The sequence below is a fragment of the Sebastes fasciatus genome, chromosome 11 (genome assembly GCF_043250625.1).
Source record: "Sebastes fasciatus isolate fSebFas1 chromosome 11, fSebFas1.pri, whole genome shotgun sequence".
NCBI lineage: Eukaryota > Metazoa > Chordata > Actinopteri > Perciformes > Sebastidae > Sebastes > Sebastes fasciatus.
The window spans coordinates 15,019,131-15,042,586 of NC_133805.1; the positions used below are offsets into that span (position 1 = coordinate 15,019,131).

Consider the following 23,456-nt stretch of genomic DNA (forward strand, 5'->3'; position numbering starts at 1 on the left):
CAGCTGATTGGTTAACTTCATAATAACAAGCCAATCCTTAAAGTAGGCTGTCATCACCTGCCTCTCACTGCCTCACTAACTTACAGGAAACAAAGAATCATACTCATAATGAGTTTGTGAACTTGAGAGAGAGCTAAAGACATTAAGTCAAGTCTTTCCCTGCATGTATGAAAGCGAGAGCGTGAGTGTTTGCATGTGTGTGAGTTGGAAGTATTTGTTTTCCTCCATGAATGTGAAATGCAGGAGATTCTCACTGGACAGCTCTGTGTGAGTAGATTTTACTGTTTCTGTTTTCTCTCTCTGTCCCTTTAACATTCCTCAGGATATTTTGTTGAAATGATCTTATATTATTTTATATATTATCTTTTAGAGTTAATCAATAGTGTGTACATACGTCACCCTTAAGCTCAATATTCGTATGTTTCCAGTGTTTTGTAGCTGCTGGTTTACAAAAGTGAAACCACTCTCCAGAGATCTGTTGTATTGCCCAGAGACTGCAGACTAACCACACGTCTAACAAGCTGACAATTATCCCAAGCAGAGAGGAAAAAGTCAATACAGCTGGTTTTCAAAAAGGAGTTTGGAGCTAGTTTAACTTTAGTTTTCAAATAGAGGAACTACTCGAACTGAGATATTAGATTGGAGACAAGAACAGTATATTCACTTCTTTTATTTATGTATAAGAGTACAGTCAACAGTGTTGTTGACACTGTTAGAAATTATTTTTGTCTGTAAATGAACTGCATTAATCTCTGTGGAAAATCAGACTTAAACAATGAGAGTGGATATAATGAAATGTTTACCATTTTCATCCCCTCTGTGAACTCTGTCAATCCAACACATTTGCTGATGTTCCCACCGGAGAGAAATCCATTTCTCTTTTTGTATTGTTTACTTACTTTATGTTGTTCAATATACTGTATATCCCACCTGTGTGTGTGTGGATCATCAGTCTGGTGTTTATCTCCTGCTCTCTCGTGACAGCTGTCTGGACGGAGTCGGAGTCATTGGCGGAAAAAGAGGCTCCAGCTGGTTTAACAATAAGAAATCCAAACAATGCCAGAGTCTGGACGATGCCCGACTGGAGATCCAGAAGCTAAATCACAGCCTCAATGGCAACATGTCCTTCAGGTACACTCAACCTTTAACACTACACTGGGATTATAAAAATGTTAAACTTGTACCTAGACAAAGTACTGATATGTTACCTTATTTGTGTTAGTGTGGTGCCTTTATCCTGTTTGTGTCCTCAGGGGGAACACCATAGCAGAGGAGAACAGTGAGCGACCAGATGGGCTCATCACCAGTTGTGTAAGTTTGCTTCACATCATCTTGTTGCTTCCTGTTCACTGCAACGCGCATGTTTTTATCTTTGCTGCACAGGGAGAATTAAAGTGGCTATAATCTATATATTTTCTAAAAACAATGCATCAAATGACGATGTGAAAACAATGACTGTGTGAATGTCTCTCGTTGTGATGAACCTGAATCTGCTTTATAGTGAGTTTGCTCTTTGTTTAGCTGTCCGACCCACAACTTCACCGGTTTTGATTCACTCTCACCTCTCTCTTAGCGTAGTTTTTGGCTGCAACTGGCAGCTGTTTTCAGAGAAAAAGCTCTTATAACACTGTACACTGTTCCTGCTCAGCCCTAAACAGCAGACGGACACAGTCAGCAGCTATCTAGCAGAGCATTTAGCAGCTAAAGAGTCAGATATTTCTCTCAGGAGTTGGTGGAGACCAACAACAGAGCTAAAAGAGTGAATATTGGATATATTAATTAGGTGGGCAGAAACATGACTCAAAATGAATGATAATGTTGCAAGAAGTGTAAATTAGCAATTGTTTGTGGGTGATACGTCAATGTTGTGTTCACAACTTTTTTTTTCCACTGCCCCCAAGTGGCCAAACAATCAGTTTCTTCAGGTTTAAAGTCAATTATTTCACATAACAAACACCAAACCTGCTTCTTTTTAAAAAAAATAATCCCAGATATATCACTCAACGTACAGTTTTAACACTGTTTTTCTCCCTACAGAGCTTCCTGAAGCACAACAAAACCTTCCACAAACTGTTCCAAGACATTCCTGAGGAGGAGAGGCTGACACACAGTGAGTTGAGAGTCTGTTACTCATTCCTTGATATTGATTATGGAAATGACATCACGTCGTGACCTTTTTTCACTTTGTCCCTGCTGTTTGATTAAGTGCTGCCCAATACGTTGTTTGCCAAGTGGTGCACAGTGAATGAGGAGCTGAAACACTTAAGCACATGCATGTCTCTGTCGTCTAGGGGTGACACTTACTGGGTTTATTTATTTCTTAGAGAAACACCTGCCTCACGACTTCAAATGGTGCATGTTATGTGTTTTTGTGTGTCTCTATTTTAGCGTACACCTGTGCCTTGCAGAAGGAGGTGCTGTATCATGGAAAACTCTTTGTTTCTGAGAACTCTGTGTGTTTCCATTCATCAGTGCTGCTCAAAGACACCAAGGTAACACGCTCAGACACATTAAGGTGAAGCCTAATTCACTCTCTAAACTGAATTCACTTCCATCTGCAGCATTTTGGCTTTTCACTCTAATATCAAGGACTTCACAGAGAGAAATTATTTAAAGTCCCTGGAGAATAAAATAACAAGCTGTTTCTTTACTTTGGTCATCCATTTCTCAGGTCACATTGAGAACAAGTGAAATAGGACTGTAATATCCTCTTTAAGGCTGTGAACAAGAATCAAAAGTATTTTGTCCTCATATTGCAGGTGGTGATTCCTGCGTCCAGCGTCACGGGGTTGAGGAAACACAACTCAGCTTTATCCATGTTGTCTGTTCAAACTGCCGATGGAGAAAAGGTCAGAATACACATTTTAAAATACAATACATTTCATCAGTGGGCCATAGGTTCAATCACCACTGTGATACCTCATTTAGCGATTAATAGTGACTTAACAGACATTTATTTAAATTAACTTATTACCTTAAGGTTTACTTTTATTTCATGTATTGATCTTTGTTATCTATGTTCCATTATTTTGCTTCACTTTCTGTTTTCTTGTGATTGTGAGCCATATAAATGTACTCATTGACTTGACTGCATCTTTGCATTACAGATGTTCAGTATAATTGTGCAGTTAAAATTTTGGATAGGAAGCCAATGGAAACTGAATTTGCTATTATTAAATTTGAATGCCCCAAAAAATCAGACTCCAAAGGTGCTCAGTAACACATCACACATCTGTGGGGAATTGTATTTGTAAAACGTCCTTTCTCTGTTGTTGAACTTCTTAACCACAGAACTTAAAATAGATCATTAATTCATGTTCTGTGTTGTTTTGTGTATTTGTACAATGGCTCATTTAGGGACAAGCAGTGCAAACTAGCTAAGACTATAAATACTGTGGTTTGTGGCATTGGTCAATGCTACATCTAGGGCTGACCCGAATGCTTCGAAGCTTCGACTGTTGCCATGGTAACCGACCTCCAAATCAATGTTCGGATGCTTCTTCTTTTGCTTTTTTAAATTAATTTATTAATAGTGTATGAATCCCAAAATAGTCCATGAAATAAGGAATAATTCCTCAACATTATTCATATTCAAAATGAATTATTATTAGTTATTCTCAGGCGCATATCGCTGTTTACGTGTAGAAGTGCGTGTGTGTACAGTAAAGCTGTCCCGAAGCTTCGAATACCTTCCGAATATTTTTCACCGAAGCTTCGAAGTCCAAAAAATGGTATTCGGGACAGCCCTTGCTATGTCCCTATTAAATGAAACCTTAAATGTAGTAGCATTAGGATCTGTATTAATCAAGTTTATAACTAATTAGTAATAATGATTAATTCAGCGTCACTCAAATGTGTCCAGTCGTTTTACTGTTAACTACCAATCAATAAAAGAAAAGCTGGAAACTGAATTAAATAGGGAAATGGTGATTCTAATTTTGAGCAGTGAAACTGGCAGCTTGTCGAGCCAAGACTTCAGATTAACTTCCTTTAATTAAGTATAGTTTGTTTTGCTCCAGTAATAACCCTTTCTCCTGACTCTTCTCTTTTTAGTACACGTTTGTGTCTCTGAGGAACCGTGAGATGTGTTATAAACTCCTCCAAACTGTCTGTTCACATACACAGGTAGGCGCTCCACTAATCTAGCGTGCACATAAAGGCATCAACTCTTTAAAAACAAAAGGCCATTTTCAGTTTAAACCCGTGTTTCTCTTTTTGTCTGAAACAGGACAAGAGCGTCAACAGCAGCCCTCATGTCTCCTCTGCAGAGAACGAAGCTGATCATGATGTGGTACGTTTGCTGCTCATCTATCTCACCCAAACCAGGAATTTGAGGGATTCAAGGTTATAGTTGAGCGAATTCAAGTGCGTGATGCACGATGACGGAGACTTTAACCTTCAGTGTCTCTGTTCGTGCCTGCAGGCCTCCAGTTATTCCAGTTTGGAGGACAGCGTAGATCGTGATCTGAGCCGACAGAACAGCGTTTCTCATGACAACGGCTTTCCTCTGATGTCCAGTGAAGGTGAGAAACAGATGGGTGAGACAGAGTTCAATCATTAGGGCCCGAGCACGAAAGTGCCAGGACCCAACGGTGTCCTGGCACGAAGTGCAAGGAACCTATTGTTTTTCTGCAGATTATTATTCTTTTTCCGCTGCAAGAACGCGTTTTTGACGACCTTAGCCATCCCCAAAACTCACGAAAAGTGGAGTATGCGTCAGAACTGGTGGGAAATTCAATGTTCTGGAGTGACTGGGCTCGGGTGTCTCCAGGGGGCTCCATAGCGCCCCCTAACGTACGCAGTTTTTCCGAGAAAGTTTCTTCGATCTTCACGAAATTCAAGTATGTCATTGCTCACGCCCTCATACCTGGATTAAATGATTTTGAGATTTCTCCGGCAAACAGGAAGTCAGCCATGTTGGACTTCCTGCGTGATTTTAGAATTTACGAACGCATATTTGAAGACTTTAGGATGCACAAAAATTCATGAAACTTTACACACACATCCAAACTAGTAATTACTTAATTTTAGTGGTGAAATTTTGCTTGGGCGTGGCATGTTGGCTCTCTTGCGCCCCCTTATGTCTTTCAGATTTTGAACATACCTTTAGGTGCTCGGAATCTCATAAAATTTGGCAAAATGATAGACACCTGTGAACTTTATGTAACTGCATAGCCATTAGGCTCAGTGTGTTTTTATTCGGCTCTATAGCGCCCCCTAACGCATTGAAATTATAACTTTGTCAAAGTTGATCTGATATTCATGAAATTTGGTATGCATATCCCACTCATCATTTGAAACATATTCCTCATTGGGTTTCATTAGCCCCGCCCACCCAGAAGTCGGCCATATTGGATTTTTATGTCATTTTTGCGTTTTATTGGCCGCGTACTTTAACGAACTCCTCCTACAGATTTGATCATATCGAGTTGATATTTGGTCAGGACCATCTCAAGACCTTGAGGATGAAAAGTTATTAAAATGGTGAGCGTTCACTTAACGAGCGGACCGTGGCGTGGCGGCCATTTTGAGCCATTCGCCATGAAACAGGCAGTTAATGTAACTCAACTGTACATAGTCCGATCTGCCCCAAATCTCTCAGGTATGATGTTGCTCCAGTACTAATGACATGTATATGAAAAAATATACTCATAGCCCCGCCCCAAGACGTTAGCCCCGCCCCCTTTCATATCTCATGAACCGTTTATAGTAGTCTTGTGGGATGTGTCATATCACTCAGCAGAGAGTGGGTTAACCCTAACTCAACTGTACAGAGTTCGATCTTCCCCAAATTATCATTTGAAACATATTCCTCATTGGGTTTCATTAGCCCCGCCCACCCAGAAGTCGGCCATATTGGATTTTATGTACGATTTTCCCAATTTTTGCGTTTTATTGGCCGCGTACTCTAACGAACTCCTCCTACAGATTTGATCATATCGATTTGAAATTTGGTCAGGACCATCTCAAGACCTTGAGGATGAAAAGTTATTAAAATGGTGAGTGTTCACTTAACGAGCGGACCGTGGCGTGGCGGCCATTTTGAGCCATTCGCCATGAAACAGGCAGTTAATGTAACTCAACTGTACATAGTCCGATCTGCCCCAAATCTCTCAGGTATGATGTTGCTCCAGTACTGATGACATGTATATGAAAAAATATACTCATAGCCCCGCCCCAAGACGTTAGCCCCGCCCCCTTTCATATCTCATGAACCGTTTGTCGTACAGGCTTATGGGAGGTGTCATATCACTCAGCAGAGAGTTCCTGTTTTATTCGTTAAGGGTAGCCCCACCCCCTACACATTAGCCCCGCCCCCTACACATTAGCCCCGCCCCCTTTCATAACTCATGATCCGTTTGTCGTAGAGTCTTGTGGGAAGTGTCATATCACTCAGCAGAGAGTTCATGTTTCATTGGTAAATGTTATGCCCGCCCCCTACACATTAGCCCCGCCCCCTTTCATATCTCATGAACCGTTTGTAGTAGAGTCTTGTGGGATGTGTCATATCACTCAGCAGAGAGTGCCTGTTTCATTGGTGAAGGTTATGCCCGCCCCCTACACATTAGCCCCGCCCCCTTTCATAACTCATGATCCGTTTGTCGTAGAGTCTTGCGGGAGGTGTCATATCACTCAGCAGAGAGTGCCTGTTTCATTGGTAAATGTTATGCCCGCCCCCTACACATTAGCCCCGCCCCCTTTCATATCTCATGAACCGTTTGTAGTAGAGTCTTGTGGGATGTGTCATATAACTCAGCAGAGAGTTCCTGTTTCATTGGTGAATGTTATGCCCGCCCCCTACACATTAGCCCCGCCCCCTTTCATAACTCATGATCCGTTTGTCGTAGAGTCTTGTGGGAAGTGTCATATAACTCAGCAGAGAGTTCCTGTTTCATTGGTGAATGTTATGCCCGCCCCCTACACATTAGCCACGCCCCCCTTCATAACTCGTGAACCGCTTGTCGTAGAGCCTTGCGTCAGGCGTCGTGGCGCTCGTCAGAGTTTCGGTTTCGCGGTGCCCGGCCGCGTCGGTCGGCGTCCCGCCAGCAACCCCGACCCGCGAGCAGGGGCGAGGGCCCTTTCATAGCTGCGTGCAGCTCTCGTTAATATTGTGTTTCTTGGCTCTTGTTCATCTTTTTTTCAATAATGACTTTCTGTTTATAATAATATTGAAAATGTTCTTTACTGAATGCAACAATGTTTGTTTGTACCTTTCCAGTTCCTACAAGACGCAATTCCACCCAACAAAACAGCTTAATAGACGAAGACGACAGAGGTGTGTGTAAGAGCTCACAAGTAGACATGCACATACTATATTATCTACTCAAATTTACCCATAAGGCATAGAGTAAAGTGTTATTAAAAAATAACAAGCTGATTTTTTACTCTCAACCAGCTGTATCGTGGATTTGGAGGATCACTGAGAGAGTCGCACCGCTCTTCTTCCTCAGAGAAATCAGGAATCTCAGCGTTCTCTTCTATGTCTACGTGATGCTGTGAGTATTATTATTTCACACAGCTAAGTACATTTACTCATCTACTTTACTTAAAGGTGCTCAATTCGATATCCAGAGCATTAATATAGCAGCAAACAACTATTTGCTATGTAAAGATATAGAGGAGTAATGTCTACCTGAGCAGAGAATGAAGTCTCTTTCCCTCTGTGTCTGTTGTCTCTCTATACTTTGTTGTTGACATAGCCGGGCCGACCGCGCATGCTTTTTAGTATATGCGAGTCCCTGTGAGCGTGCCCCACTGGCTAGCTTGTGGTTGCCGCTCTGCACTGCGCTCATACAGCGGTAACAGCTGATAACTTCGTCCTGACCAACGGCGCCGCTGCAGAAGCGTAGCACCCAGCCGCCAACACTGTTAGCTCCATCTGCACTGTTGCCGTTATTTTCCGTTAGCTACGAGCGACCGGATCAGCTATGTTGAGAGCCGTGCGGAGGCAATAGAAATTCCACATTTAGCACCTTTAGTTTAATTTTGACTTTATTATAATATAACACTATCATGGCGCAATTGTTCTGCATAATGAGTAGTGTCACTTTTAATTAATATTAATATTTCTGTACTTTAACTATTTGAATGCAGGACTTTTACCTGTCTTGAAGTATTTTTATGTTGAAGTAAAGAATCTGTGTACTTCTTCCACCACTGTGCATCTGCCTCTCTGTTTGGTAAACAGAAATACATTTGACCAATAATTGCTTTGTAAAAACCTGTTCATGTAAAAAGGTCGGAAGATGAGCACGTAGGAATGAGGGACTTTTATTCCTTTTGAGCTGGGACTTTCAAAGACTAAAACAACAATTAATTTCCTGCTTTGTGTAGACTTCTCTGCTGATCCCACATAGTATGCACATTTTATGAGTATGAACAGAGGCACATTTTGGTATGTTGACTTTCTGGATGGGCTGGAAATGATCTAATCCTCGTGATGTGGTCATAGAAATGTTATCACACAGTGTTCAGTCTGGCTCCGAACAGATACATTTTACTGATATCTTATTGTTAGGACTTTTTCCGGTATGTACCCATCTCAGACCGTCTGCTCAGCTTTTGATTCATTCTGCACAAAGTTAAAATCCAAGGCGTTCACGTCATTGTATACGTGTGTGTGTTTGTAGGATGGTGCTGCTGCTGTTGGCCTCTGGGTACATCGGCCTGAGGATCATAGCACTGGAGGAGCAGCTGACTGAGTTGACCTTACAACAGAGAGAGTGAGTAGACACACACGGCCATAAAGAAACAGGAAGTCAAGAGAAAGACCTGGTCTGGTGGGAAAAAAGTCAGATTGCTCAAACCGGTTTCGGGGACTTCTGAATCACTTTTACATCAGATTAGACACGAACGGAGTCGTTCTGCAGGTTCACGACCGCAACGTGGACAAAAGAAAAGTGATTACATCAGTCACACCCTCTAGGAAGTATGCGTTTAAAGATTTGCATAACGAGATGAAGCTTTGCACAACAGTGTGGAATACTAACTCTACTTAAATGTGCTCCTTTCTCAGTGGTGGAAAGTTCATCTATTCAAGGTTTTTAGTTTTTTCTAAGTGTATTTTACTTGAGTATTTTTCATTTCCTGCTACTTTACTTGCACCATATGTCAGAGGGAAATATTGTACTTTTTACTCCACTACATTTTTAAAGGGGACATATCATGCTTGTTTCAAGGTTCATACTTGTATTTTGTGTTTCTACTAGAACATATTTACATGATTTAATGTTCAGAAAACACACTTTTATTGTCTGTTTGAATATACCTGTATTCGCCCTCCGTTTTAGCACCTGTCTCTTTAAGCCACCTTACAGAAAAAGCGCAGTCTGCTCTGATTGGCTTGCGAGAAAAATATGGTGCACCTTTGCAAAGGTAGTTCTTAAGCTGTGGGTGATATATTCTAATGAGCCTGCATGTGACATAGGAACGGGAGCCAAATCTGACTGGCGTGTTGAATCACATGTTTTCTGATCTAGGCAGCCCACAAAAAACTGACTGGGTTGTCTTATCTCACAGTTTGTGGGTTGATGGGCACTCCAGATACACAAATATTGAGTCTAAGTGTCCTTTAAGGGCTGCAGTTACTACTTACAGATTCAGATTTCACATACATATCATGTAGGGCTGTCAATCGTGATTAATCGCATGATTTTCTAGTTAAATGTGATTAATCACACATTTATCTGTTCAAAATGTACCTTAAAGGGACATTTGTCAAGTATTTATTACTCTTATCAACATGGGAGCGGGCAAATATGCTTGCTTTATTGCTATGACTTGCCCTAAACTGCATGTGATTATCATAAAGTGGGCATGTCTGTAAAGGGGAGACTCGTGGGTACCAATAGAAACCATTTTCATTCACATATCTTGAGGTCAGAGGTCAAGGGACCCCTTTTGAAAATGGCCATGACCATTTTTCCGAGTCTGGAGCAAGTTTGGAGCGTTATTTAACCTCTTTCGCGACAAGCCATTGTGACATTGTACCAATGGATTCCTTAGGTTTTCTAGTTCCACATAATGTTAGTTTCTTCTCTCTAGCTTTAAATCTGAGCCCACTACAACGTCCGAAAGATCATTAATGTGTCAAAGAAAGTAGTGGCTTTGAATTTGCGTTTAACACGTTATCGCATTAACTTTGAAAGCCCTAATATGTGATTAACACATGTAGTTAAAATTCAAGCTACAGCTATACTAGAATTCCCTTTACATTTAAATACAACTATACTTAGAGCCATTCTGCATATTGAGTACTTTTCCTTTTGATACTCTAAATTTAATTTGCTAATAATGCTTTTGTTCTTTTATGTAGGAACATTTTGATGTGTGTTTACATTATGGTGCTACTTTTACTTGATTAAAAGGATTAGTGCTTCCTCCACCACTGTCTTCTCCTCAAGCTGCTTCCTCTTCTTTTGCAGGTACCAACAAACGTAGCCGGAGGCAGGGGACTGTGACAAATCCCTCTAGGAACTCATGCAGTGCACCACTCTATTAGGATCCTGATGTAGATTGATCCCTGTCTAGACAGGCTCCCAAAAGAATCTCAGCAGTGAGACTCGGCCCACACATATATCTTTCAGTTAAATTTACAATGTTTTGCACAAAGAAGTTTGCTCACGGTAGAGATTGATCTCCTGTGTTAGCGCCATGTCTACAGAGGATGCAGGTCAGCAATAAGATGCTTTTGGGATGTCTGAACCAGGCCACACGCGGCGAACTACACGGATGACTGACTGCGTTGGCCGAGAAGCAACAGGACAATATTTCTGTTCTCTGCTGACGGATCAAATACTGAAGAGAGGGTCTCCTGCACTGAGCCATATGGAGGCAGCCTGCTGAAGCCATGTTTATTTCCTGGCAGGTGAACAGCTGAGCTCAGCTAGCTGAGGTTGCTGGAGTCTTGGCCATCGCTTTCTCGGATCAACACAACCTGCAACTGTGAGAACACACACACATACACACACACACACACACACACAGTGAAATAAACACTTAATTGTTGCCTGGTTTGAAATGATCTGTTATGAAATGAGGGTTCACATTGTACACTGCTGGAATCTAGTGACATGTTTTAAGAGTAAGACTGTTAATGACGCTAATCAGCCTGCAGAGGGCAGTCACTCCCATTAAACTTCATTGTAACATCAAGCACCAAGGACGGATTTCACTTGCAAAATTCACACTGAAATTCCTTCAAAATACAAATGTTATAAAACTTTTGTTACTATTTGACAAATCAATCCTATTAATAAATATATGTGCAGTCCAGTGTTCATACACATGACTTTAAAACATTTTTTATGACAAAACATTCTGTAAATTCTGTGTGCACGTGTCAAAAAACATAAAACATAAATCTTCTATTCATTGATCCACATTAAACTATTTACGAAGCAATTTTGCCAAACTTTTCCAGGCCTTGAAAACACTATTTTTCAAATTCCAGGATTTTTATAACTGTACGAACCCCGTACATTAAATCTGTGAAGAGACTTTGTATGATTTTATATATTATCCTAAACCCATCATCGCTGGTGTACATGTCATGTCGTCCTATTGGTAAATCATTCTGTACATGTAAATATTGCAATTTTTGTATCACTGTCTACCATTCTTAACTTTTGCACTGAACAAAAATACAAAGGTTGTTTTAAAAACAATAGTCCGTGTCACATCTTTGTACATAAGTGATCTTTTTTTTTATTATTTTGTTGTCCATAAAAAGGTCAAGATTCAGTCCCATGAATTAATTTCATTACATCATATTCTCAGTTCAAAAAAGCAACATAAAATTACAAATCATAATACAAAGAATAGAATAGGTAAGTACAGTAACCATATAAACAGCCCATTAATATAGTCTAGCCCCCCCCCCACCCCACCCGCCTAACACTGCCCCGCTCAAACTCTAGCACAAAACTCATAACAATACATCAGTTAGTATCAGCAATAAAAAAAAAATCAAATGAAACGTCCCGTTTTTTTTAAAAAAGCGCTTCAATGTTCCGATGCCATGAGTTCAGCTTTACCCTCACATAGAATACATAATAGAGATAACGTCCCACCCCGTCACTTGCTCTGCAAAACACAATAGACATGCATACAGTTTTCACTGTTCAACCCCCCCACCCCCATCCCCCATCCCCCATCCCCCATCAATACACATTCAGGGCCAGAGGATACAATATACGTCAACCATTAGTGGTGCATCAATAAAACGGCAAGTCTCCACCCCGTTTCTTGAACCCCATGAATGAAAGGTGGATCCAGTGGTTTCCCTGATAACATGTCCAGGAAAAAACTGAGGCCTACTTCTACGTTCAGAGAGAGGCGATAACTCTCTCTGATTCTTCTGACCGCTCAGATCCCTGGTCCAAAGGTGGTAACAGATTTTCTTTATTTAAATATCGGAGACACAAAGCACAGGATGAGAATGGAAAGATTCCCTGTTCGAAGTGATGACGGGAAGCGAGTGGCGTTCACTAAGACCCACTTGTACTCCCACAATGGAGTAATCAGATCAGTGCTAGTTCAGTACATGTTCCCTTAAAAAAAAAACGCAGCTACTACCACTGAAACTGACGGGTCTCCTATGCAGCAGACGCCTTGTGTAGATCTGAAAATATGGTGCTAGCCTGCGACCACAAGACCAGTTCTTGTACTTCTTTTTCAGGTCTACACACAGCGCCTATTACTAGTTATTCAAATGTGATGTTAGTATCCTTAATGCTGGCCTGTAGAAGACAGTCAATAATAATGAAGACACACAAACTTACATCTTATACCCTTATTACGCTTTGGATGCTTTGTACAATAGTGCTGAACTTAAGACCTGCTTTTTGTCATGCTTGATCTGATATATATAAATGTGTAAATATACTGCATACTACAGTACATGTATTATGTGTGCATGTGTTTGTGTTTGAATGTACGCGTGTGTGTGTGTGTGTGTGTGTGTGTGATGATGTGCAAAGGTGTGTGTGGTGGAACCTGCACCACACCAACAGTGAGAGGCTCAAATATGGCTTGTGTCAGACATGAAGCGTGCTGCCACCCATAAGAGAGCTCCTGTACATTTTTAGGGCCACAGAGGTTAAACAGAGCTGTAGTAGGCATGATGTCCCCGTCCTGGCTGGCACCTGATCTGAATCACATTGTTAGTCACTGCGTCGACGCGCACGGTTCTGAAACAAACAATCCATGGCCCCACACGACGACAAAACACGATTGGATTAATTACATCAAGACAAAAAACGTTAGAAACAAAAAATGTGCGTATGAACGGGAGGCTGACTAACTCTGGTGATGATGAGAGCTACTGGAGCAGGACTTGGAAAACAACCTGTGTGCTGTAAGACTACAAGTTAATCAGCGTTACACATAAAGAGATTCTGGTGAGGCAAAAAAAGATTATTCTGAGTAAAAACGGACAGGATCCTCATTAGTTTGGTGAACGCAGCAGCTACTTTGTCTCCTTAAACCTTAAGAGCCTCCAAATACAGCCAGAACATCAATCACCAAAAAGCGTACGGTCACCAGAACAGACTACACATTATTCACAAACCTCAACTGCTGCACTTCAGACTTAACGGTTCGCCGTTTAGGAAATACGCTTATTTGTTTTCTTGCCGAGGGTTAGATGAGAAGAATGATACCACTCTCATGTCTGTATGCTGAATATGAAGCTGCAAGTCAGCAGCTGGTAAGCTTAGCTTAGCATAAAGACTGGAAACAGGGGGGAAAACAGCTAGCCTGGCTCTTTACAAAGGTAACAAAATCCAGCTACCAGCACCTCTAGAATTCACAAATAAACATGCTGTATCTTGTTTCCATACAAAAACTGAAGTGTAAAAACATGATGTGGCTTTACGGGAGGTTATGTGCCAAACTATTTCTTCGCTTCCTAGTCTCTGCATGAGAGTGGTACAAATAGTCTCATCCAACTCCCCAGCAAGATGGCAAATCATTTCCCAAAATGTGGAACTATTCCTTTAAATCTGACTTAATCCTGCTGTTACCAAGTCAGTGCAGTCTGCCCAACCTTTAAACACGTCACATCAGTTAAATACTGAAGGGCTACAGCCTTCTGTTTAGAGCCAACCCATCTAACGTGACATGAAAATGACTAAGTAAACCTGCACTTCTATAGCTATTATATTAGTGCCAAAGAAATTTCGACATAAACAGAGATATTCCTCTGTTTCCATTTCAACCACACCGTCATTCTTCATCACAAATATGTAGGACTGGATGGGGGGAAAAGCAATACGGGGAAATCAAAATAACTCCCTTTAAGTTGCCGCTGCTGTTCTGTGGACAGGTGAAGGCTAAAGCTACAGCACAGCCAGGAAATAAAGTGGAAGCTGGCCATTCTTGTGATCTCTTCAGAGTCAAGAATGAGGGAGAGGAAAGTATGAGACACCCAACAGCCATACAAGCTATGACAGTATTCCAGACTAGTCCTTATGTATCCACCCCTATCTGACACCAAAGAGAAGGAGATGGACCCCCAAAACCACACGGATAAAGTAGGTTAGTGTTAGCTGGACAACAACTTGGGAAATGCCCTGGCAGTCAGATGGATGTCCATTAATAGGTAAACAGGGAGTGTGTGGGGGGGGGGCACATGCTTGACCAGCGTTTGTCCACTGGAGAGAGAACTGGTCAAGCTGTGGAGGTAATTCTTCATATATACACGCGCAAAAAAAAAAAAAGAAAAACATCAATAATGATAAGTCTCAATAAGCCTCCTCCACTTGCAGCTGTCCAAGTCATCAGGATGTCCTTCATTTCTTTCAGCACTGCCTCACACACACACACACACACACGCATGCATGTCCATGGAGATATGAATACACAACACTCATACATTCAGTCACGTCATACTTAAAAATGACATCTGTGTGCCCTTCTAGACAAAGCACATTGTTGTTACTTCATGTTAGTGACGCATGTCGAAGCTGCAATTCATAAATTTCCCCACGTTAAAGACCGGATTTCTGAAGTTGTTTTTAGCGTTTCACCACACTCCACCTCACAGATGGACACGGCTACTGATATATTTAAAAACCGTTCTCACCTTTCGATTGGGAAATTATTTGAACATGTGTTGAAAAGTAACGTAAAGGTGTGCTGCTTCAAAGACACACAGATGTGACAACAAAAAAAAAAAATTACACATAGTTTTGGGTCAATTTCTCACACACACTTTGCAAACATGCTGACGTTGTCGCTCAGTCTCACACACACACACACACACACACACACACACACACATGCATACGCACAGTCTCATTCATACAAACGCAGAGAGGCTGTGTGTTTTGTTTCTCAGGCATGCTGTGCAGCCAGGTCCTGGTTGATGAAGCGCCGTAGCCTCTCCAGGTACTGACTGTAAAGCTCAATGTCGTTGTGACCGGCTCCCTCCACCCAGAGGGGCTCCACGGCCTTGGGGCAGCGCTCGAACAGGGCGAGGCCGTGAGAGAAGTCGATCACCTCGTCCTCTGTACCGTGGATGATGAGCACTGGAGATGGGATCTTTGACACTTTCTCTATGCTGGAAGAAAAACGATGGAGGCTATTAATGCACTGACCAGGCAATTATAGAAAACAGAGTACAGGGTAATTTATTCAGTATTGACCAACAATGACAACTAATGACGATGTGCATTTAAATCAACATTTGAGATACATTAAAGTCTGTCTTTTGACCCGCCCCTGTTGGCTTGAACAGCTTTGTTTAATTACATAAATTCCAATATAAACAAGATCTCATTGCTGTCCATCCAGATGCTAATTATGTCACCAGCAATCATTGTTAAATCCAAATATGGGTGATTACAATACATTACATAATAGGAATACATCTTGACTGAGTACATTGTTTAGCAATTGTATTGAGAAACCATTTCTAGATAAAATAAACAGATGGGAAGTTCTGCTTTTTTGGCGAATCCAGTAAATCTAATACTTGACAAATCAAGGTTCCTCATCACATTTGCAGCAAAAAAACCCAGGAAGAGTAGTTGTTGCCAAGGTAACAACCAATGGGGATCCAAATAAAAAAGAAACAATAAAATCTTGTGAACCTATTACCATGATGCAGACCTGCTCCGTGATATGCAACATTGCCCACAGTGGTCTAATATAACCAGCAGATACTAAAGTGTGGCCTCAAAGGGTTTCTAGCATCTCATAACACATCGTCATATTGCCCGACTTTATCCATTTATCAGATAAAGTAACTTACAATAAGTGCATTCAACCTCCAACCTCCTGCTTCCACTTGCACTACAAATCCCCAGCGACTACCAGAATTTCAATGAAAGCTGCGTATTTACAAATATAATATTTTGGCTTGAGAACATGTTGGGCAACAGCGGAGAAGCTGATTATACCACAGGAGTGGCTTTTCAGTTGTATGGGTATCTGATACTAAAAAGGAACATTGATAACACAGAAAATACAGGTAAAATACATTAAAACACTTACTTAGGGAAGGCATCAAAGCAGTATGTTTTCTTGGTGTCGGGGAAAGCCACTCTCATGCCAGAGGTGAGAGGAGAGTGGAGGACCACAGCAGCACACTCGAACCGCGACGCCAAGTCTACCGTGGGCACCGTGCCGATGCTCTGTCCGTACAGGATGATGTTCTCAGGGCTGATGCCATACCTGAGACAACACACACACGTCAGTACAGAATATCAAAATAAGTTGCTTTTATTCTGCAAGTATGCGAAGTGCAAAAGGATTGATGTGCAGTGTACAAGTGTGTACATTTCTATATGCAAATTAAGTGCAGTAATCCTTTCAGTCCGACACACGGGAACAACTACCCCTGTGTTTCATGTTAATAATAGACAAATAGTTTGTTGTCTTAAGTCTTAATTTTTTGGTGGCCTCGAAGTTCGTCTGCGTTGCCACCTGGGAGCGTTAAGTTTCTGCTGACATTAGGCTCATTAATCACACTGGCAGCAGATAAACAAGAGGAATATTATTCAGAATTTTGGATCCTGAGGCTTCATACAGAGCACAGCCAATCATCAGTCTTTCAGATATAGAGCCATTGTTTAGCTTTGATTTGACTGGCTAATGGTCAGAAAGAGGGCGCCCTGGTCCGCGGGGACAAAGTTTGTATATAGCCGAGCCAACCAAATGTTATTTTCACAAAAAGTTACTGGCCAGTGATGAGAGTGGCCCCTACTGGTTTATCTACCAAAGACACTTTAACTGGCATTTGGTGCTTGTTGGCTGTTCATTTCGGATCCTGTGTGGATGCTTGGTTTCTGCCGGCTTACCGGGAGCGCAGGGCGTGCCAGGCAGCGTCGATGTCGGCGTATAGGTTCTTCTCAGAGGGCTTGCCAGTGCTAACACCGTAGCCTGAGTAATCATAGGAAAAGATGTTGCAGTTGATGCGTGTGCCTAAGCCGATGTAGAAGCTGCTCATCTGGCCCAGGTCTACTGCATTGCCGTGGGAAAACAACACTGTAAACCTGAGAGATGAAAGGAGGAAGAGGAAAGAAGGAGGAAGTTAGGCAGCTGACTGAGCTAAGCAGGGACACTGCTGAACTGGGAAAGCCCCAAGTTGATGGAACAACATGGGATTGTATGACTGAGGGACATATTCAAAAGACAGGCAAGCTGTCCTATTAAAAGTACACACAAAACACAGATATACAGGGTTGTGATCTGCGTGTCTTCCGTCTCAAGGTGTTCATCTCACCTGGCGTTGGGGGCACAGCGAATGTACATGCACCCCACCCTGTTCCCTCGGCTAGATCTGGTCAGGAACACATCCGTCACATCCAGCTCTCTCTGTGAATACTGGAACTCCGCTCTCTCTGTAAGATGAAGCTTCCACTTGCCTTCACTCCAACCACTGCCGGCTCCACCTGCTACTCCTCCTCCCCCCCCTCCTCCACCACCACCTGCTACACCAGCACCAGCCACACCTGCAGCAGCACCTCCGCCTGCTCTGTCACCTCCACTACCAGTGCCCACCCGGGAACGCAGTCCTGGGGCTCCGAGAGAAGGCTGAGCGGCCCCGGAAGTGGACCCAGGAGCGGTTCCAGCTCCAGAGCTTGGATCTGGGTCAGGGATAAGGGCATAGGTGGGCTCTGGAGGGAGGAAAGCCAGTTTGGCTGCAATGCGGCTGGGGCAAGGAGGGCAGCAGAACAGGCAGCATAGCTCTCGTATGGACAGACCGTTCATCTTCTGGTAGAAAAATAAACATGGTAGAAAAATTAAATAAGGAAAGCACGTAAGACCTTTCACCTCTGATTCACCGCAGGGTTTCCCTCAGTGTTTTATAACGCTCGCCTGAAATAAAGAGTGCATCCACTGTCGTCATAAATGAAACTAGAAAACCTAAGTACCAACTACAGTACCAATCATGTCATACTAGCTTGTCTCTAAGGAAGCCAAATAACTGTTGCAATATATCACCTTGCTTACATTACCGTAATATATCCCAATATATCAAATCGTTACCCTTGTATCATCATACATATTGTATCGCCAGATCAATACACAGCCCTAATAACTACAGTACATTGATTAGGAGATGTGATGTGTAATCAGCTCAGCGGGGGATTCATTGATCTATCTACATCCTATGTTAGCTTCACATTTATTTATCAGGGGAGAATGCCAGGGGGGGAAAAAATGTTTTTCCTAAGTTAGGAAAAGTAGAGATAAACATCCACTGACTCATTTCCTGGGGGAAAACCCTGCACAGATACCCTGTTATGAACGCACCTGGATTCAGGAAATCCCTGGGTCTTGAAATGCACTGGCACACCACGGTGCCAAGGTCTTCTGGTCTAGTCACTACGCCAGCAGGATCTTGATAAAAAAAGAAATAATACAACACATTAAAATGGCTCAACATCGATCACTCCCATATATTTTATAAATGTCCCAAAATAGTACTGTTTTGGAAGTTGGTACACAACACGGTACTAAAGATACTAGGATATAATATCACTAGGAGTTACATGACTCTCTACCTGTGTAATTTGAATTCTACTGATGGAAACGTATGAATAAGTGATAGATATATGGTTAAGATATTGTTAATAGCTAGTAAGCAAGCTATCACAAGGAAATGGGGTAGAGTGGATCCCCCTACACACGAGCAGTGGATGGGGGTAGTAGAGGAGATATACATAATGGAGAAGCTGACACATCGTTTAAGACTGCAAGAAACACAGATGGAAGACAAGTGGGAGAAATGGACATTATACAAAAACCAAAACAGCAACGAAGACGGCAGAAAGGACAACTGATTGAGTTCTAAATAACATGAGAATGTTTGGAATAATGGAAGTGTAACTCCCAAACATGAGTCCTGTATGTATTGCTCCCTTTGTTTGTGGGTCTGAATGTGTACATGCCCATATGTTGTTGATATGTGGATAACCTTGAAAAACATCAATAAAAACTGAAGTGAAAAAGAAAAAAAAAAATGGCTCAACATAATGCAACAACATACATCACAACGTATAGTCACAAAGACATGACCACTTCGTTAGCCTGCTCTTCTAATGGAGCTCTTTCTAGAGCTATTCAGTGCTCACATAGAGTGACAAGATTATAAATATTAAGTCCAAGCTATCATTTTTGCTTTATCAAATATAGAACCAAATAAAATGACTCAGACACTGGACACAGCTGTGAGGAAGATTTAACTTTCAAAGATAACAGACAACCCTGGATTCATTATAATACGGGTTTATTATAAGGCGTCAGTTGTTATTGTCATCATTTTAGAGAGCTCCTGTAACCAGCTAGCGTTTATTAGGGCAGACGTTATATTAATCATTAATCCAAATAAGTGAAGCTGCTGAAACCTCACAGCTGGATTAAAGTGATCATGATGTGATCATGAACATTTATGACTAATTATACAGCACCCACTGGACACAGCTGTGAGGAAGATTTAACTTTCAAAGATAAAAGACAACCTGGATTAATTATAATAAGGGTTATGATAAGGCGTCAGTTGTTATTGTCATCATTTTAGAGAGCTCCTGTAACTAGCTAGCCTTTATTAGGGCAGAAGTTATATTATGCATTAATCCAAATAGTGAAGCTGCTGTTTAGAAAAGTGCTATACAAATAAAGATTATTATTATTATATTATTATAATGAAGCTCTATCAAGATTCAAGATGTTTATTGTCACGCCGGTTATACAGGTACAATCGTGTGAAATGCTTTTTGCTGGGAAGCATAGATGCAGTCAGACTGAGTTCATCTGCAGGAATCAGGCACCTGTGTTTGTTAAGTTTCTTGTTTCTGCATTTTAGTGTTTAAAAAATAAAGTGTTGCATCTTCACCAGATATTTTATTAACTCTTTTATGCTGTTTAATAGTGTGTGACAGTTGTCTTAAATTGTGGTATCTCTTAAAAATAGATTTTAATCTGAATGAAACATTAAATAAAGGAAAATGTAACACAGCTAATATCTGAACATGTTAACCTCTAATAAACCTTTAGATTTACTAAATATTGTTGTTCTGCTGACAATCTATGAAGATGTTATTTCCAACTTTTATTTGTGAACTCTTTAAATGTAACCACCAATTTAACCACCTACCTGTTCACTTATTTTATTGTATTTTACTGTCATAAAGTGACAGATAATGAATATTAAGTCCAAGCAATAATTTTTTGCTTTATCAAATATAGCATTTGGAAACCAAATGAAATGACTCAGACACTGGAAACAGCTGTGAGAACAACCTGGATTCATTATAAGGGTTTATTATAAGGGTTTATTATAAGGGGTTTATTATAAGGGTTTATTATAAGGGGTTTATTATAAGGGTTCATTATAAGGGGTTTATTATAAGGGTTCATTATAAGGGTTTATTATAAGGGTTTATTATAAGGATTCATTATAAGGGTTTATTATAAGGATTCATTATAAGGGTTTATTATAAGGGTTTATTATAAGGATTCATTATAAGGGTTTATTATAAGGGTTTATTATAAGGGTTTATTATAAGGGTTCATTATAAGGGTTTATTATAAGGGGTTTATTATAAGGGTTTATTATAAGGGTTTATTATAAGGGTTTATTATAAGGGGTTTATTATAAGGGGTTTATTATAAGGGTTCATTATAAGGGTTCATTATAAGGGTTTATTATAAGGGTTCATTATAAGGCGTCAGTTGTTATTGTCATCATTTTAGAGAGCTCTTGTAACTAGCTAGTGTTTATTAGGACAGAAGTTATTATGCATTAATCCAAATAAGTGAAGCTGCTGTCATCTCACATCTGGATTAAAGTGATCCAGATGCCCTGATGTGATCCTTTATGACTAATTACACAGCATCCCCCTCAACACAGACAGACAGGGAGCGACTGATATGCTAATGTAGCTACATGGTTATTAACCTCTACCGTTAGCCAGCGATGTGAGCACCAGTATGTTGACGAAGCAGACATACAACTGTAAAAGGCAGACACGTTGCTGTTGTTTATGAGACACTACTACCTGCTCAGGTGTGATGCCAGCTAACGGTCACAATAGCATCACTTACCGTTAGCAGTGCTAGCAGTTAGCTCGCTACATCGCTAGCCTCGGAGCTAGCAGCTAGCTGTACTTACCGAGTCACAGGCGGCTGGCGGGCTGCTGCGCTCCGATATGAACACAGAGGAAGCGGCACTAGACTTCGAAGATCCTCCTTGTGTCTGGACATGGATGGTTTTAACTGGAGTGTGCTGACAGCAGTCGGAGGAGAGCTAGCTGACATTCATCATTCATCATTCATCATTCATGCTACCAGATGAGTTCTGTTTTTTTACTACTGTCCGATTACACCCGGAAGTGACGTCAGGGCTCATTCCTTTTTCAAAACTTTATTATCTTGTTATAATTTATCATCAGCACATTTATATCTACATAGATATCTATGATATCTATATAAATATAAATATATAGATATATAGATATTGTATATCTATATATATAGAGAGAGAGAGAGATATAGAGATATAGATATAGATATATAGATATAGATAGATAGATATATCTCTCTATATATAGATATATATATTTATATATATATCTATATCTATATAGAGATATATCTCTATATATCTATCTATATCTATATCCATAGATATATATCTATATCTATATCTATAGATATAGATATATATAAATGTATATATATATATATATAGAGAGAGAGAGAGAGAGAGATATAGATATCTTTATATATCTATATCTCTATCTATCTATATATATAGATAGAGATATAGATATAGATATATAGATACCTACAGTATATCTATAGATTTTCCCCCTATTTTATATATATCTATATATATATATCTATATATATATATATAGATATATATACAGTAAAGTATATATATCTATATTTATATATAGATATAGATATATATATAGATATAGATATAGATATATCTATATCTATATACAGTATATAGATATATATATATATAAAATTGGGGGGAAATCTTAACAGCTTTTTTCCTCAAAGGTTATTATTATAGCTAATATCATAATAGTTATAATAAAAAATAGGCTGTTTTGATGGCTTTATTTTTTTCATTTATTTTGATAGGATTTTGGCATAAAACATTATACATATGACATAACACACAGCAAAACCAGGAACTAAAGAAAAAATAAAACAACTAAAAAGGACAGATTCAATCCAACATGGGAAACTGGAAGTTAAAACATAAAATGAACTATACAGACTTATATTCACTCCAGTGTCAATGTTTAAAATCCTTTACAGAACCAGTGGTGGCATAAGTATTCAGATCCTTTGCTCAAGTAAAAATACCACAGTGTAAAAACACTCAGATATAAGTAAAGGTCTTGCATTCAAAACCTTATTTTATTAAAAATACAGAAGTATTATTAGCTAAATTTTTTGTATTAAAAGACGGGTCCTCATTATTCAGCAGAATTGCCCTTTTCAATTATATATTATGAAAGGTTATATTATTTGACCAATACTTTATGTTAAAGCTAGGCCAATGGGAGTTAATTTATATGCTGCTGGTCAGTTTCTGTAATAGCACTCTATAATAATACATCATATTTTAGAAACTGTTGACAATTTGAATGCAAAATCTCATCTTTATTTGGCAATAACTGAAATAAATGTAAGGGAGTAAAAAGTGCAATATTTCACACTTAAATGTAGTGGTGGAGGAGTAGAAGTATAAAGTAATTTGCATTAGCAAAGGGAAAAAAAATACTATTACTAAAGTATAAGTACCTTAAAATGATACTTGATACTACAGTACTTCAATGATGCATGTTTTCACTACAGTCCAGAATTATTTGGCATTTATCATGTAATACATGGCAGATATATCTGTGTACATTTTGCACATCATTTCCAAGATAAAGTGCATCTCGACCAGTGTTTTAAACACATTGTTGACACAGTATTTT

The 23,456-nt window shown here is 40.1% G+C and overlaps 2 protein-coding genes across 4 annotated transcripts; one reads left to right on the plus strand and one right to left on the minus strand.

Annotated features, from left to right (window-relative positions):
- LOC141777045 (GRAM domain-containing protein 2B-like) lies at positions 1 to 11,666 on the plus strand. 2 transcript variants are annotated; one of them, XM_074650976.1, is made up of 13 exons: positions 1 to 267; positions 985 to 1,131; positions 1,254 to 1,311; positions 2,038 to 2,110; positions 2,389 to 2,492; positions 2,760 to 2,849; positions 4,054 to 4,125; positions 4,229 to 4,291; positions 4,424 to 4,538; positions 7,220 to 7,276; positions 7,397 to 7,496; positions 8,631 to 8,723; positions 10,425 to 11,666. In XM_074650976.1, exons 1-13 carry the CDS (start codon positions 164 to 166, stop codon positions 10,438 to 10,440), a joined length of 1,092 nt encoding a protein of 363 aa, XP_074507077.1. In that variant the 5' UTR covers positions 1 to 163; the 3' UTR covers positions 10,441 to 11,666. The 2 variants fall into 2 exon arrangements, with proteins under 2 accessions (XP_074507077.1, XP_074507078.1); XM_074650977.1 differs by having other exon boundaries at positions 4 to 267; positions 4,424 to 4,523.
- Positions 11,667 to 12,530: 864 nt separating this feature from the next.
- LOC141777043 (alpha/beta hydrolase domain-containing protein 17A-like) lies at positions 12,531 to 21,847 on the minus strand. 2 transcript variants are annotated; one of them, XM_074650975.1, is made up of 6 exons: positions 21,623 to 21,847; positions 18,763 to 18,849; positions 17,729 to 18,216; positions 17,304 to 17,498; positions 16,498 to 16,677; positions 12,531 to 15,562 (listed from the first exon to the last, which is right to left on the minus strand). In XM_074650975.1, the coding sequence occupies exons 3-6, from the start codon at positions 18,214 to 18,216 to the stop codon at positions 15,337 to 15,339; spliced, it is 1,089 nt and encodes a 362-aa protein (XP_074507076.1). In that variant the 5' UTR covers positions 18,763 to 18,849; positions 21,623 to 21,847; the 3' UTR covers positions 12,531 to 15,336. The 2 variants fall into 2 exon arrangements, with proteins under 2 accessions (XP_074507076.1, XP_074507075.1); XM_074650974.1 differs by having other exon boundaries at positions 17,729 to 18,219.
- Positions 21,848 to 23,456: the final 1,609 nt, after the last annotated feature.